This window comes from Pygoscelis adeliae, unplaced genomic scaffold, assembly GCF_000699105.1.
Source record: "Pygoscelis adeliae isolate BGI_AS28 unplaced genomic scaffold, ASM69910v1 Scaffold122, whole genome shotgun sequence".
In the NCBI taxonomy this organism is placed as follows: Eukaryota; Metazoa; Chordata; class Aves; order Sphenisciformes; family Spheniscidae; genus Pygoscelis; species Pygoscelis adeliae.
Genome location: NW_008824358.1, coordinates 285,187 through 303,143, shown reverse-complemented (window position 1 = coordinate 303,143; position 17,957 = coordinate 285,187). Strand labels below are relative to the sequence as shown.

The 17,957-nt window shown below is 41.0% G+C and overlaps 1 protein-coding gene across 1 annotated transcript in view; it reads left to right on the top strand.

The window, feature by feature from the left end:
* The window catches only part of SPTLC3 (serine palmitoyltransferase, long chain base subunit 3), an 87,369-nt gene that overhangs the window by 67,501 nt on the left and 1,911 nt on the right, over nucleotides 1-17,957 (top strand). Inside the window, exons 9-12 of the mRNA XM_009319561.1 lie at nucleotides 435-654; nucleotides 2,809-2,935; nucleotides 15,758-15,893; nucleotides 16,888-17,017. Coding sequence (XP_009317836.1) covers nucleotides 435-654; nucleotides 2,809-2,935; nucleotides 15,758-15,893; nucleotides 16,888-17,017 — 613 coding nt within the window. The remainder of the gene's footprint in view (nucleotides 1-434; nucleotides 655-2,808; nucleotides 2,936-15,757; nucleotides 15,894-16,887; nucleotides 17,018-17,957) is intronic.

The window sequence follows — 17,957 nt, the reverse complement described above, 5'->3', positions numbered from 1 at the left end:
CTCTAGAGCTGCTACCCCCAAATATCGCCACAGTAGCTGATGATGAAGTAAGCAAGGACCAAACTGAATTACAGCGGTTCCTTATAATTCATTACAATATTTGTTTTGTACTGAATTGTAATGTGCTGCTTTGGGTGAGTATCTCCCCCGTGCTTTATACCTTTCCTTCTCTTTTCTGGCATGTTGAAAATTTACAAATGTTCAATGACTTTTTGACCGGTTTTGATTGTTTGAATTCTAAAACTGTTTGACTGTTTTATACTCACCTGCAGATGGGAAAGGGTTGCAATTTTTCTTTGAACTGTAAATACAAATTGAGGTTCCAGAAGATCTTTCATGGAGTGAGGCAATTAATGCCTATATTTTCTGGCAGTATCTTAAAGAGAAAGGGAGTACAAGATTTGTTGTTCATCCATGATTCTCTCCATCTGCAGCATGGAAGGGTCCATCGTGCGCCTGCCAGAGATAGTCTCCTTGAAGACGAAATACAAAGCCTACCTCTACTTGGACGAAGCTCACAGCATCGGTGCGGTGGGTGCAACGGGCCGAGGAGTTGTGGAATACTTCGGTATGAGTCCTGACGATGTTGATGTATTAATGGGAACGTTCACAAAGAGCTTTGGCGCAGCTGGAGGATACATAGCTGGTAAAAAGGTAAAAGGAAAACACAAACATTTTAACATCAAGGGGGGGGAAGTACCTTCTTATTATGTATGATACATTGCATTATATTTTCGCATAGACTGCTTTGCAGGAGCAGTATTCTAAAGTTAGTACCATTTTTGTCTGGATCCCAAATGCACATCAAACAGCCAGACTTTCTTATTTTTGTTTCATGTTCATATTATGTAATTTGCTTGGGTTGGGTATTTCTGTGCCACCCTGATGATTGTTGTTTGTCTTGGAAATGTTTAGACACGTTGTGGTTGGCTAAATATACTTCACTACATTAATTTGCATGCAGATTGCTCATTACTTTGTTTCACATTTGTAAACAGTGTATGGAGCAATATTAAGAGATTAAAACCACAGTTTCATCCACTGATAATAAAATTCCTAAACAGTTGTGGATTGTCACAGTTGCATTTTTTAGGAGGATGGAGAAAGAGGGTTACTGAGGGCCTTTTGCAGTAGTAAAATCCGTGTCCTCAGTTGCTCTGCGTACATTAACAAAACAACCGCCTGCCAACAACAGATGTCAACAAAAAGTAGAGCTGAGCTTGCTTTAACTGGGGGTGTAGAAGAAGAGAAAGCATAATCAGCACCATTGTGAAATGTCCTCCTCGGTTTTGTTGCTTGACAGAGATATCAAGTGGTTGCTGATTATTTACCCTTTTCATACCCTGCTGAATGTATTTCTTAAGTAGTTTGCTGAATGAGTAGGAAGCCTGTTTAGACAGCCCATATGGTTGTTGTCAGGATAACATTAATAAGGGTAGCACTTGAGTAGAATAAAAGGGCTGTAAGAAAGTATCGAGTGTATATTTCTTACTGTCTTTTTTGGTTTTGCCCCTGGAGATCTTATAACAGGCTATCATAATACATTAAGAATCCATTTTCTTTGTTTTCTTTGCTTCCTGAACTTGCATCTGAAGGTTTAACTCTTACCAAAGACAATGTGGCTAACGTAGCTAGAAATTATAGGAAGCCTAGACCTGTGAAAAGCAGTCTAAAGTAATTCATCATCTAATCCTTGGAAGTTTTCTTAAATGAAAGTGGGTCGCTCTTTTCATGCCTGTGTGTATCACTAAGCTTTGCCTCAGGCTTCCGAGCCTTGGTGGCAGCTGCCAACACACTTAGCACACTTATATTCATTTCCGCAGCCAAAAACTCACTGTGGCACTGTTTATTCTGCATCAGCTAGAGCACAGAAGCCTTCTCAGCTATTTGATCGAACGCTTAGGATTACAATTGCAATATAGCAATGCATAACCTGTGTAAGGTTAGGTAAATCTTTATCTTTAGCATTGGAGTTACCACATAGACTCATACAGCTTTTTTGGCAATAATTTGTGTTATTCTCTTTGGGTTTTTTCCTGGTGATATTTTTTATCAAAGGCAGTTTTCAAGCAGGCCTCATCCCTTTCTCACTAATATGCATTCAGCTTTTAGTGTGCTAACTGTTACTCTGACATTTTGCACTAGGAGGTATAAGCTGTCGTAACAGTGATGGTCTTAATCAAGCACTGAATTCCTACAGTGTCCCTGGATTCAGGAGAGTTACTGGTGCTTTAGACATGCCTACAGTACATCAATGCTTTTTCTAGGAGCACAGATTGTGCTCTTAGTTACACAAGGAAATGTTAAAGCAGCTATACCGACTCTAACGTGACTGTCCCTCCCACACTGATGGAAAGTTTCAGTTGAAGGAAGTTTATGTTAATAGCCAGAGATAGATCCCAGTAAGGTTGCTTTCCCTGGGTTAGGTCTTGTGGCAGAGGAACTATGCTGATGTCATGTAGGCTTTGCTTCGTTCCCAGAGAGGAACTGAGCAGTATTTTAAGTGCAGCTGTTCATTGGTCTTTAAATGATTTTGGCTCCTTTATAATCAGTCTTAGCACAGAAGTAAACAATATTCTATTCCAGACTTTTGTTTCAGCTGTAATTGCCCCACTTATATGGTAAAGTATTTGCACCTGCCTGATGTTTCTTCAGGCTATGTGTTAAGAGTAGCAGCCAAGAAAGCAAACCAATAACTGGTGAAACATCCTCTTCCTTTTGCATGTTCTCACTCCTGCAGTAGTTAAGAGGGAGATCTGCTGTTTGGCCAGCTCAAAGCTCATTCATGCTTTGTTTTGCTTGTGTAAGGACCTTGTGGACTTTTTACGAACTCATTCTCACAGTGCTGTGTACGCCACATCTATGTGTCCACCCGTAGCAGAGCAAATCATCAGGGCAATGAAATGTCTCATGGGACTAGACGGGACAACACAAGGTAAGCCACCTTCTTTAACTTTACTTATTTCAATTACTACCAGAGCATCTACTGTGTACAGGCGCACACAAAATGTCACCCAGCAGCAAAGCAGTATGGTATTGCAATCCAAAGGAAATAATTCTTACCGTAAAATTAATATCCAAATCATCATACTTCTAACTACTATCACCTCTATTTATTTTTCCACACTCATCCACATGCATCAGGGATGGAAATATTCCAGAATTCTGGCTCTATAGTTGCCAGTCCACTCTGCTTTGCAGCAGCAGCAAATAGAAGTACATGAATTGCCCTTTGAGTAGACTGTCTGACTCTGTAGGAGGGGTTCATAAGGACATGCCTTCCTTTATGGGCTAGATGCTGTCAGTTTAGCTTCTTTGTAAGTGTGAACCTCCAAAATGGCAAGCAGCTCAAGCATGGTGCAGAATTTCAAAACAGGTGTTGTATGTTAAATAATAGTATGAGAAGATGATTATAATAATTCCTACCTCACTCAGGCATTAATTATGGTGTCCTGAAGCTAGTTTTCAAGTACATTTTGTCCCAAAAGCATTGACTACTTGGTGACTTTATGAAAAATTAGGTTTGTTTATATTCCTCTCCTGAAGTTGCAGATGTAGCTACCGTCCAATCCTGTGTGTAACATGCTTTCTATGAAGCTAGCAACAAAGCAACTGTGTGACTTATCTTTCTGCTACTGTTTCAAAGTGATACTGATACGTATTCAATGTTCTAGGACTTAAATCCCGACTCGGAGAAAAGCTGGTGGGTTTTGAATTTGTAGAGTTTTTGTCCGGAGTGCCTGAGAATCATGTTACTGTGTAACATGCAGTTGAAGACACAGATTCTGCTCTGAATTGCAACCTCTTTTATACTGGTCCTGCAGAACTTGTGCTGTGCTATTTTCTCTTACCTTGTGTAGGACTAACGGTTATTCTGTATTAGTCCTCCCCGATAGATATGACCGGGGCAGGGTGGGAATGGAAAGGAAAAAGGGTATATGAGAACAGGTAAGATACTGCTCTGCACTATTCTGTTGCAGTGCCCTAGAGGGCGGTTTCAAACCGTGATAGAGACGAGGTTATTAAGATGTTTATCGCAGCCCTTCAACGAGGCCAGAATTTACAAGACCCCAGTGTACAAAACGAGGGCTAGAAAATCCAGTCCCAGTGCCAAATTCTGCTGAGTGCAATAACAAAGTGCAGCAAAACTCCAGCGCAACGCGTAGACAACAAGGAAACGGTGCTTTTGTCATTCTGGCAGAGAAGTTAGAGCGTAACGACCGTCTCCAACCTGAAATGTGAAAGGTCGACGTTGCGTGTGCTGACGCCTGCATCCTGTTCAACGTAAGGGACCAGCTCTGACACGTTTCTTCTACCCTGGGGACTGTGCAGCCCGTCCTGCTGCGGGGCTCCCTGCGCTAGCTGTAGGAAGCGCTTGCCGTCAGAGGGCGGTCTTACACCGAGCCTTCCCCAGAGCCACTTAAGGCGCTCGCAGATGCCGCGTGTGAGACATAAAACGTGCAGAGCGCTCCCAAATCTTCAAAGCCTCCTAAAAACCATCTTCGGCTAGCGTGATTCTGCATGCAGCTCAGTGCAGGCTAATAGGAGAACTTGGTTCAAGATGGAGGCTTTTAAGATGTGCGTGTCCAACTGTCTTAGGGCTAAGGGTTTGCAGCATTTTCTCTTCCAGAAGCAGTGTTGTTTAATGAGACAGTGTTTGTATTTCTGCACAAAATAAGTGCTTATTAAGTCTTCCTTTATGAAATAAATTAGTGTTCTGTCAGGTTTTTTTAAATTTGTCTTGTAATATGAAATGCAAATGACTAGAAAAACAAATGAATTAATCATATATCACAACTTAGAGTATTGCACAAAGGCTAGCAAACTGGCTATGATGTGTAAAAATGTTTCTTGCCCTTCTGAGCCAGACTCATTATTTTAGTCTATTGGTTTTTCTTTCATGTGGGCCTCCCTTCATTAGGCTGTCTTGTGACTACAAAAAAAAAAAAAAAAAAAAAAACCCAAACCCAAAAAACCACACAACCCAAAACACAGGAAAAAATGTTATGCTGGACCACACTACAATGCTGCTTTGGCATCAGAGAGAGGAAGGTGGTGGCTTAGAAAGGAGGGGAGAACAGAAGGGAGAAAGCACTGTCTCTTCTTAGATATTTTTGTTTCCAAGGACAACAGCGGCCTCGGCTGAGTTCTTTTGGTCTGCTATCATAGAAAATGGTGAATCCTGCATGTGAGCAGTCCTTGTGAGAGCATGAGCCATGTAGCGGAGACACCTGGCAGAGAAGTTTCAAGTCAACCAGAGTTGCCACAGGGTGGTATGGACCTTTTGTCCTCTGGAAGCCTGTTGAATCGATAAAAGGAGTTTATTTTGTGATTTCTTTCGAATGGCGTTCCCTTTCCGCAGGATGATTTGGGGAATCGTTTATAAGGAGATGTCTACTGATGGCTTGTCCTCCGGAGGGCATTTCTGTAGGGGAGGGAGCCTTGCAAAAAATACTGGGATTGTTTTGGAAAAGAATGAAATTAGAGTTTGTTAAAAAGTTCCATGTTAACTAGAAGGTGCTTCTTGAAAAGAGTATGAAATAATGGGATGACAAGTGTGTTAACTCAGCTTGTTCCTACATCTGAACTTCATGACTGACGACTCAGTAGATTAACAGAAAATTAAGAGAAGGAAGACTAATCTGGTCATTTAAATTGCTGCTCTGAAAACTCTTTATTCTATATTTTTTAGCACTTCACACAGTCATCTTTTATATTTTCCCAGATATAATGCTTTTACATTCTCTTCAATTTCTTGCTAGTTATTCTCCCCTAATTTGTTAAGCAGCTGATCTAGAAAAGAGTAGCATAGGTGGAATTATGTAGTGGGCAATGTCAGAGGCCAGAAATGCAGCGATACTGCTTGTGTTTATCCTGGTGTGTATCCAAATGATTGATCTCCCACATTTTCTTCCTTTATTTTCAATTAGTAAGAATACGGTTGTTTGGAAAAGGAATCAGGGTGTGCATTTCCAGGACAGGATCAGTATACTGGATGCATGACTGCAGGATATGAATAGATGTGTATGGACACAGGGAGTACAGCGTAATTACAAGGAAGGAACAGGTTAGCACTTCAGAAATAATTCTATGAAACCTTAACTGTTTAGCTGGAAATTATCCACAGCAGGTGTCTGTTTCAGGCTACAATTTTTTCATATCAACAAAAAAGCTTCAGTCCTTCCTCAGAAGAAGACTAGATATACATATGGGGGTTTGACAATCTAGGGGGGGGGAAAAAGGGGGGGGTTGGTGTTTAAAAAATCCTCTTTCTCCTGAAGATCTTCAGTTTCTCCAGGCTTTGGGATGAAGATTTGGACTGTGATAGCCAAGTTTATAATTTTTGCCACATCTATGAAATACCATCTGAGTCTTGTGATGTTACAAGTCTCTCAAAAAATCTCTACTTGAAACGAACATTGACAAATCTCAAGATCCACCGAGTGAATGAGCATCTTCCAGCTCAGTTTGGGGGGCCTGAACAGAGCATCCCCCACGTAGAGCCTGGGTGGGACCCTGAGCACCTATGTCCATCCTGCACTGTCAGGCACCTAGGGAGATGAGCCAGGAAGATTAAAGAGAGAAGAGACTCTGACAAGCAAAGGAGGCACAACAGTGAATAGATAACAAGTGGGTGATAAGGATGGAGAACAGGACCAAAATGAGATGCTGAGAAGACGAGCTGGAGAGGTTGTGAACAAAAAGGGCCTGGTGTGGGGAAGGAGAGGAAGAGGGACAAATGTGTCTGCAAGAAATTATAGCAAACACACAACCCTCCAAACAAATGCTGGTACCTCAGACACTCCTTGTTCTTCCCTGGTCAGCAAACAGCTGTGGAAGTGTGCTAGCAAGAGGTGTGCTTACCTTCCTTTGCAGCAGGAGACTCCAATTTGGACAGGGAAGTTCTCGTTTTAAAAGCCTTGCACTGACATAAGTAAAAAGATACAGAGAAGACATGGTATCTCTCACAGAAACCATCTATAAATGTATGGGAATGTCCCATATCAACATTGGTAATAGCTGTGAGACGTTAATGTCATGATAATGTGACTGGGAGGATACTGCAGAGCACACAGCCAGCTATTACAGTTTTCTTGTTTTGCCATGTTTTCTTGAGAAAATGAAGCACGAGAAGTGCTGAATTAGGAGAAGATAGTAGTTCCCTCAAAACTGATAGGCATAGTTGTTCCTACCTGGGAGAGAGGGGTAGGTTGGGGTCACTGTGACCAAGTCCTTTGTTTCTTGAGTGACTTGTGTCAGAAGAGTCAGAGAATGACAACAAAAATTGCAAATGTATTTCCATTTTCATGTAAAATCATATTTTTAGTAGAGTACAAGTCCTGGCGTTTTTCAATGCCATGTTTTACAGGACTCTGAAAATTGACAGCTTGTAGGACAAGACACCTTTATTCTTGGTAACATAATGTCATAAATACTATCATAGTTCCTATAATAGAGTTGTTCAAAAGTGTATGAACTTCTGGTAGCTGTATTTCGTTTAGTAATGTCATAAGGCAGCAAGTTTCACAGTTCAGTTCATATAGTATTAAAAAAAAAAAAGTTTTATCGCTCTTAAGCCTTTTCATCTCAAATGTGTCTCTCCTCATTTATTAGGAGATATGGGAAGCAGGACTTCCCATGGCATTTACTCTTTATAATTCATAATATAGCTATTCTTTATATGTTCTCCTCGTGGCTTCTCATTACACCACTGGAGATACCTCAGGAAACTCAGCAGCTGCCTTAGTGGTTTTATCCCCATGATGAGACTGTAGTTGACTCAGAGTGTTTGGACCCTGTGCAAATTTTCAAGTACACTTACTTGCATGCAACACAGCCCCTCCAGCTGTGACCTCGGACCTTCTTTTTTCCCCTTTCTGCCTGGGAATACCAAAAAGCATATTTTTTTTACATTTAAATTTGATAGGTAAAAAATAGAACCACTGGGCAGACAGAGTTAAGACTGCTCGAAAAGCTAAAGCAATTTTCCTGATGACTAATAATAAATTACTGTGGTGTAAAAAGCAAATCGCAGCATTTGCAAAGGCATCATTTTTCTGTTTAATGCATGGCAACCAACAATCCACCGACAGCAATAGGCATTTTTCATATGTTTTTATGGGATGCTGAAAAATTTAAAACCCTATCCTCAGGAATCTACTGTCCTTGTTATGTTAAAAGATACTTCCTGAGGTTGTTTAGATAGAAAGTGTTTCTTTAAAATGTTAATTTACTTTGCCATTTGTGCTGATTGGTTTATCTTTTTGCAGCTACTAGTTTTCATTTTTGTTTTTAGCAGACTTTGTGTTCTTGCATTTGAGCTCATTCAGATTGCGAAAAGCTGCAGAACACTGCTTTCTGTTTTGGCTTGGCATTAAAAAGATCTGTTTTTAAAAGGTTCCTTTTTAAAACATTTCCGTCTGCCTTAGATTTTTGTATAACTGGAGGACCAGCTTCTTAAAATGCTCAGTTTCCAACGTTTTCCACTGCTATCTGTGCTCAGCGATCTTTTGAAAACATTAGCTTTGCCTGTCAGGGTCCTCTGTAAACTCAGAAACCTTAGTTTCACATCACTACAACCTGGCATAAACCAGCACTGGTGCCAGGAAGGGCTGTCTTGCCCTCCTTTTTGCCTTTTGCCCCCTTATTCGTGCCCCTTTTCCTCACGCCAGCATTAGTGTTCGTGCAGCCATGTAATGAACTAAATCAGAGAACTGATCTAGCTGAAAAATAACCAACCCTCCCACAAATGGTTAGCCTGCAGCCAAACTGGTTCCCTGAGCCAATCTACCATGTGGCTACATGAATCCCAGTGCCAGGACTTGAGCAGCTGGAGCCAAGAGGAACGATCCCTTTTGCAGCAAAATAACTCTGTGCCAGACTGAACTGATCGTGAAACTATAGCCGTAAGCTTTAATACTGCAAGCTACTTAGCGACGGACCCCTTGAACCTGCTCGAAACAGCTTACAGAATCAGTCATACTAAAGTATGGCTTTTTACCGTTCCCTCTCAAATTCTCTTTTTGCTGCTTCATTCTGAGATGATTGCTTCTCTCGGGTCCTCATCAAGCAGAATGCTTGAACCCTGGCTTAATTTTAAGTAAGTTAATATTCCCAATAAGTATGTGCTTACATTTAAAGCGCTTAAGTGAATTTATTCCCTGTTTGCACAGCATTGGCTCCATGACTAGGGCTCCCAGTCACTATGACGGTGAAGATGCTAATGATGATAATATGCTGTCACGATTATTATTTGTCTGAGCTGAATATCACAGATGTTCTCCCAGCAGTGGATGATGAAACAGAGCTAAATTCTGCCATCTTTACTCAAAATGAGTGAGAGACGCTGTTCCAGTGGAGCCACCTGCCACGCGGTCCACCTCCTAAAGTAAGCCAAATGTATCCATGGAGGGTCAGTTGATCTGAACAAGCAGGGGCTTTGGAGTAATTGTGTTTGCAGTGATTTGCAAGAGCTCTGAGGATTGACCAAATCCTACCTCATATGAAGTCACTTTTTCCATATTCAAAGTTAAACCAGTGCTGTAGTCCTCTAGCAGACCCTACCCGTGGGTAGGTGTGCCCTGTATTCACAAATGAGTACTAACTGCAGGCAGTGTGACCTGTGATCAGACTTGGATTTGACTTGTAGCCTGTCCCCCAGCAAAGCAAGCTATGCTTTCCCCAGGAACAGCAACACGCAGCTCCATGGCACAAGTCACTTTTTAAGGGTGTCTTTGCTGCCGGGATAGAGCATGAGGATCCCTCTTCCGTTCCAGATGCTGCTTGCCACTGCCCAAGGAATCCAGCGCTGTTATCAGCCCGAGGAGCACAAAGGAGAGAAGTGCCTTTTCTAACGGCGTTTAGATCACTGGCATTTCAGAAACACCTAATGTGATACAGATGGAGCGCGTTGTGCACTGGCTGGCTTTCAGCGGGGGGACTGACGTGCTTTGTGATTAATCACCTGTGCTGGGAGTAAATAAGGCTCAGCCAAGGCTGGCTGCTCTGTCCCTGCTTTTGTGCGGGACGCTGAATTCTTACATTATATATCTGAATATAGATAAGGTGTTGGGTAGTCATAGCTGACTCATTCAAGAAATAAGGTAAAAATGACAGAATTCGTACAATTTCTCTCCTTTCTGCTTCAGCTGAAATTGCCACTTTTTCTTCCCTTAATCTGCTCTGGAAAGTGTTTTGCAGCAGTTCACAGTTAAAATTGGAAGAACTAAGTGAGTCCTTAAGGGCTTATTTAGCAGCTGAATTAAGTTGAAATTACTATGTTTCTAGTTGGCATTAGATTGTAGAAGAAAATATCTTCACTTCTCCCCAATTCCTAGCAAAGTTATTTTTTTATAAAGATTTTTTTGTCTGAGAACATATTTCCTTTAGGCACCCCGGTTTTATAGCATTCTATTTGTGATTTAATGCACATGGAGGTACATGTGTGTTACTCTTATGATGGAATCGGAGGAAAAAAAGAAAATCTGTCCATCTGCAACAGTTTAGTGGGGAAGAGCTATTGTTTTCCAAATTTTTTTTCAGCCTATGAAAGTTTGCTTTTTACTATCTAGTTGTTAGTGGAGGAGGGCAGGGAGTAGAGTTCTCCATCCAAGGAACACAGATTGAAGAGACACACTGACACCAGTATGTAAAAGTTTGATTGTGTAACTAATTATCTAGAAAGACCCTATGAAACAACAGCTGGAGAAGATTAAAGCAGGTGGATTTGTGTCTTGAAGAGTCCACTGCATGCCAAAAAAAAGTACGGCGTGGGATTATCTTTCCTGGAACGGGTTCAGGAAAAATAGCTCTCCTTCAATTAAAATACACCTGAGATCTTGATATGAAAGGCTACAGGTTGCTTATTCCTGTTCTCAATATACTGAGTCAGAATTTCCAAGGGTAGAAGCCTACAGGAAGAGTTCAAAGGTAGAATGTTTGTGCAGGAATTGAACGCAGCCAGCTTCTCTGCTTATTAAAATCTTGCAGTAGTGAAAAGCAGACATCTCTGGAAGAGGAAAACAAGCTTTTGTTTCAGAGAGCTGATAGTTTTACTACCTCTTTCGCTGCCAGGATAAGGTCCTCAGCTGGCATGAATAGCAAAGCTCTATTAAAGTGCGTGGAGCTGTGCCAGGTAACACCCACCTGAGATCAGGCCCTCGGACGTGTAGTCAGGATGCCTTCCTGCTGTCAAACTCCAGAGCAGCTCCTCGCTGAAAGCAGGTCTGAAGCCATAGCCTGGCGTGTGACAAAGCGTCTACCGAGTCTGTTACTCCAAGTGGCTCTCTTAAAAAGCTTGTTGCTTCAAAGAAATTACGAGCAAGCCACTATCTTTTATCTTTTTTTCTCTCTCTCACCTTCTCTTTGTATTTTTTCTTAAACTAAACCATATTAATTTTGAGATATAAAGCTCTCTAAAAGCCTGCAGAAATGAATGAGCTAAAACTGGCAATACGCAATAATGCGTGTCAAATAAAAATATAATCAGCATTTTTCACAGAAGTGCCAACACCTTAGAACTTTGCAGTAAACCAAATATTTTGAAAGCGGTGCAACAAATGTAAACTCTAAATTTGCCATCAGTAGGTGGATTGCAGATGCAGTAAATCTGGTTTTGTTGTACCATCCAGGTAATTAATCCTGTATTTCAACAAAATCCCAGTAAGCTGGCTGTGTATCACTGTATGTTCCAAACAGCGTGAAGATAACTTGTGAAATTTAAGAATCCTTTATCATTCAGTTTTCTCTCTTTCTGTCCCTTCTTAATTCAGCTAATAAAAAGATGTAGAGCTCTTAATAAGGTCATGCTCAACCTTAGCTGAAAACTCTGGAGCATTGGTGGGCTTAGTTTTAATTAGCTAAGGGTCAGTTTTCCCTGTCCAGGCTCTTTTCTGCAAACGTATGCTGTCTTGTGGTTCCCATGTTTTATGGAATATAACTATCTGGATATCCTGCATGCTGTGCTATAAGCTATTTGCATAGACTGTAAATCCTCAAGAATTTTGCAAACTAAGAATTTTTGAACAAATATATTTACTGTCTAAGGACCTGATCCTCTAATTAGTGCCGTGTAGGTAAATTCTTACACTCAAATAGATGCAGCTATATTGTTTTAGCTCAAGGGTCCGACTCTGCAGATTTTCACTCAATAAATAATAAAGGATGTAAGATCACAGTCTCAAGAATCAAATAAAATAGTTTTTAAATGTGGTGTCTTTGGTTAAAAATACCACAGTGAATTTGGACTAAGATCTGATTCTAAACTGAATTCATCACTCTTACACTGATTTAATCTGCAGTGTGGGGGAAAAATTGGGCCAATGAGACCAAAATAAACATTTTGCTCAGATCTGCCTCCTTATCTGATGTTGGAGGGTCCCATAAAGGAATGAAAAAGAGCACTGAAATACAGTTACAAACTTTAAGGGTTTTATTGCTCTTATCAGGACAGCATATAAGATGGCTGTGTGTATGTGGTCTTTGACCACAAAACTTAACATGAGAAAGGAAAGTGTTGACACTTGGTAAAGGAATAGGTTACTCCCAGCCACCCACCCACAAATACAGCGTGTGTAGCAATCATCTCCTAATGTGCGTTTTTTCCCTCCAGATATATATGAGTGCTCTGATCTTTTAGTTGGCCCTTTAATGCATCCCTGCAAATGAAATTACTATTCTGGGATGTTGCTAAAACATTGAAGTGGCTCTTTTGCATCAGCGCTGGCTGGCTGGAAATGAGTTCCACAGGGAGTCTGGAAAGGGGATCCATCCCATCGCAAACTGGTTGAGGATATAGATTTAGCAAGGGAAGATTGGAAAAGGAAGAGGTGTTCGACTTTTGGGCGTTGCCGGAAACTCCTCTTTCAGCTCTAATATTTCCTTTGCTGGATTCCCCCTCTTGCTTTGGAGTCTAAATTTCCGGTACCTAAAATAAGTAGAGATGAACTGATCAACTCTGGGCCATGTGCATATAGTTTGACAAATACCGAAGGGCCTGGAATCTTGCATGGCTGACACTTTGTTTCCAGCTTTGTGGTAAACAGCTGAATAGAAAGGAGAAGGCAGCAAGTCTTAAACTGTAGTCGCCAAGAACATCTGCATTTATGAAAACTTTCCCTAATTGAAAATCTAGTAGTTTCAAATGCTGTAGACTGAGAGTCTGGAAACTAGCTCAGGGGCTGCTAAGATAGCAAGAAGCAGCAGTGGGTTTGAGCCCCTAGTTCAGGTTGCTCCCCCACCCTCCTCCTTGTAATTTGGGCACTCAGGAGGTGCTAATAACATCTTTACAAATTCTAACAAGGGAAAAAGTCTCTCTTTAGACTTCAGACACATTATTCTGCGGTTCTTCTCTAACTCCCTTTCCTTGCCATCTCCCCTGCCCCCATTTTTCCTCCTCCTCAATATTTCCTCCTGGTTCTTTGAGATCTACTACACCAAAAATATTTTTGGAAATACCACAGACTATTGTTTTTATTAGTGGCTGGAAAGCTTTGTAGTAGGATGCTTTTGTGTTTCATTTGTTTTCCTTGCTCTGGCACAGCTGGTTTTGTTTTAGCAGCATTAGAGAGATGGTTAAACTATTTGTGGCCTTTTCTAACCCAGCAGATCTCTTCCACCGAATGCTTTAAACTGAATGACTGAAGCTGTAACTAACAGGTTGTCTGCGTGGGCAGTTTTGTGCATAAAGTTAGAAATGCGCTGGTTTTATGAGATCTTTTAATTTGTTCAGTGAAACACTGATCACTGTGAAGCAAGTCCCAGTTTCCCTATAAATTTCCCAGCCAGAACATTGACAGAACCCTGACTCGGGAAGATACAGAACAGATGAAGCAGTAGATCTTGTTCAAACCTATGCGCGCTCAGAAATGATTAATGGAAAAGACATTTATGTAGGTGTGGTGATCCCCACCTTAGCCAAGAGGGAATAGGAAGAAAAGCCACAGCAGGTGGTGGGGCAGAATGTGGTCTGAGGACAAATCTGCCGAAGGTGGTATACAGCAGCTACAAATGGCTAACTGGCCACTGTGGTTACAAGGAGGAAGATGGGAAATCGGGAAACAGGCATCCAGTCAGAGAAGGGTGACAGCAGAAAGCAGTAAATGAAGAATGAAGCGAATGAAAAGTAAAATTAAAAAGTAAATGGAGAGTGAAAACGTGATACATCTGTGCAAAAGCACCTTAAAAGCAAAGGGAAAAAGAGGAAATGAGTTGTACTGGAGGCTTCAGTGTTCATGTCTGGTGACATAATGTAAGTGATATTGAAAGTATGGGCTGATGAACAGCAGGAAAATGCAAGTTATGAGTGCAGCTGAGATGTGTCCCACTAAATCCCAGTCTTACCACATGTTCCCACCGCCTCTGCTGGGCAGGCACGAGCAGCTGCACAGCGATTAGGTTTAGAGAATCAATCTGTTTGACACCGGTTTGGCAGTTTTCTTTCTGGCGAGGTCAGGCAGATGACGGACCTGGCTTTGTTCATCGTGTGGCTGTGTGAACCTAGGATTGGTACTGGGGAGGCGGCAGGAAAGAGCAGCATGTGGGTACGGGGTAGGTGGCACCATCCCTGTCAGCACCTTACAGCATTGGAAGACCAGTGTATATATCAGCTTGCTGATGAAATATAATGCAGGTGTCGTGGGGAAAGGACATACTATATCTCCTACCTACAGTATCATTGAGTGTGGCTCTTCCCTTTTGTATGCAATGGGTGGGAAGCAACTGCACTTGTCAGAAACCACCTCCCTAGTAACACTGCAAAAGAAAAGGCTGAGATGACTTTTCAAGCACATTTTTTTCTCTGCTGTTTTTTGTCTTTTTCCTTCATTAAAAATAATTGTTTTTAACTCTCCTGTCGGTTTTGCTGGGGGACACATCAGTGGATTCGTGACTGAATGAGGCCAGGGACGATGCAGAGAACAAAACTTGTGTCTGAATGTCTTGAAGGACTAAAGTCTGTTGTCACATGATGATATTGAGATAATAATAGCAAGATAAGATGACAGAGAAAAACTGAGCAGAACTCAGCAAGGGATTACATATGTAGGTGCATATTAGAGTAACTGGAGTTATGCTGAAAGTTGGTAACAAACTGCAGATCAGACCTTGTGTAATAATGAAGTTTATCAGGTGCTTTCCCTCTTTCTAAAAAATTGCAACAAAAGCATCAGTTTGAGCTGACCCAAAATCAGTATTTTCTACTTTAAGTGTTATTACAGTCACAGAATAAAAAAAAAAACCCAAACCAAACATGTATGCACAGAACTAGCTAAGATATAAGAGGACCCCTGTGGAATATTATTAATGAGAAAAGATATGCATATACTGGCATCTGTATCAACATCTGTAGACATTGGTTGTTTCCCTTTATAGTGAATTATTTTGAGAAAGAACATACTCTATTTACATGTCCTATATCCACAGAGATATATAACTACTACTCTATAGGTGTGTGTCATTCAGTACGCTTTATTCAGCGCAATACAGTAAAGGGAATTGTTCACCTGTCTATCCCCAGAAGACATACTGTTTCTGCCAGTGGGAAGGCACCTTACAAGTACAGGAAGATGAGTCGTTTGTCCTACAATGCCGTAATAATCAACGTAGTTGCTCATTCCATGTTTTTCTTACGAATCAAACAGCAACATATACATTTCAGCCAAACTTTTTTGAACTGTTACCCACCGCCCTCTTTCTTGCCTGTTAGTAGACTCCGGTTATGATCTTTGCACTGACTGTTCTCCTGACTGACTCATTTCAGGGCTCCAAAGAGTACGCCAGCTGGGGAAAAACACAAGATACTTCAGACGAAGACTGCATGAAATGGGCTTCATCATTTATGGCAATGATGATTCTCCTGTTGTCCCCTTACTCCTTTATATGCCTGGTAAGATAGGGTAAGTACCAAAAAAAAACACCTGTCGGCAAAGCAAACACTATTCAAGTTCATAGATTATTTGGTATACACTGTGAAAAATGTAGTTCTGTGTGGTAGATGCTTCACAAGAGAAACATGCACCGTTGGGTGAATTAATCATTTAGTTTTGTTCTATTTTAAATTTGGCCCTAGACTTAATTTTGAGCTGTTCCAGTATTCAGAATTTTCAAAATTTCTCTTATCCTTTTTTAAATTGCTCTGGAATAATACCTTTGATAGCATTTTGAATTTGGAATTTTTTTTTATTATTTGTAATCATTAAAAGAGAGACATTGCCTTTGATGTATGAATTGTTTTGGATGGATGTTCTTTTTCCCCATCTGATCTTTGAACGGTCTTTGCATGTTTTACCATTCAGTACGTACCAAGCAGCACTTGTGCACTGGCTTGGACATGTAGACCACAAGTCAGAGTAGCATAATGTAAGAGTTGAGCTGTAGGGAGTATTTGCAAGTAGCTTAGGGTAGCTATGTGCTCTAGATCTAATACACACCACACAAAAGGTTCCTAAACTGGCAGAGTAATGGAAAGAAAGCAAAGAAACCATCACACAGATTGTTTTATGCCTGTTCAGGTGCAGGAACCCAGGCCTCATACCTTCCAGAAGCCCAGCTTCTTCCAAGCTTAGGGACTGTGCATGCCCACACATTTTGATTTGTACTCAAAGCCTTTCACTGACATAAATGAATCGTGTCTATTCTACAATGCGCTCTCTGCCATTACACTTCTAGTATTTGACACCCACTTGGCTTCACGAGCTGTTAAGCAGCAAAGAATCTCAGTCCTACTGGTAAAATTCTGGCTCTTATTGAATTCAACGGGAATATTACCATCCACTTCAATTGAAGACAGGATTTTACCCATTGTTTTATTACACTTGAATGTTTTCTCTCTGTGGTCAGTTTATTGGAGATAATTTACTTTTGGTTTTTTTCTTCTTCTTCTCTTCTTAGGGCTTTTGCAAGACGCATGCTAGAAAAAAATATCGGGGTGGTTGTGGTTGGGTTTCCAGCTACTCCTATCACAGAATCCAGGGCTCGGTTTTGTGTGTCAGCTGCACATACACGGGAGATGTTAGACACGGTAAGCACAGCAGATGTCCTGCCGAAATTAACTTCAGATGAAAAGGAGGTTGGGAGAAGCTGTGTGTCTGTTACTTTGAATCTCAATAATTCATTTTTACATTTGTTTTTCTGGCCTTGCCACTTGATCTTTAAAGGTATTTTAGCCTTATATATTTTATTTTTTAAAATAAATTATGGGACAGTTAACTTGTTATGTTCTTCTGTTTCTAACAGTGACCAAATCTGTCATCACTAATAAAGACCTACATGAAGAACACAGCAAGACAAAAGTTAAATGCTAGGTCAAAACTATTAGAGTAGGTAATCTGAAACGATATGGAAATAATTGAAAATCAAGTTTTCCATACCCTTATTTTCATTCCATATTTCCACGTGTTTCTTGAATTGCAGAAGTATATGGGACAGCCTTGGGGGTAAAGGTGGAAATTGCAAACAGTATTTGGAACTGTTTGAACCTAATGAAGTTTAACTGGTGCTGTCTGGCCTGTCTCAGTTCTGTATCTTTCTCTGATATCAGAAATACTGTTAAGAGTATGTTGAGACTTCCACCGTAAACCTCCACTCCAATGCAGTCAGAAATGTGTTTAAAATAAACTCTTTGAAATTTCCATCTCCCTTTCTTGCCGAAGGTGTTTTTGGCCTGGCTTGATATACGTTCCTTCATTCTCTGAATAAGCTGACTTAGAGGCATGAAACACGGAGGCTTAACAGCAAATTTTAGGCTTTCTTTTTCCTCTCTTTGCACAAGTATGATGGTCAAAGCAAAAAACCCGTGAACATAGAAGGCATTTGAGTCAGATGCCACTCCTTCAGGCAGAAAGCACCTGTGCCTGCAGAGAGCCCCTGGATCTCCATTTGCATCCTGAGATTCATGTGGAACTTGAGGCCGGAGCCCTGCCTGGCTGACCAGCTCCCACGCCAGTGTAGACCCCTCTCAA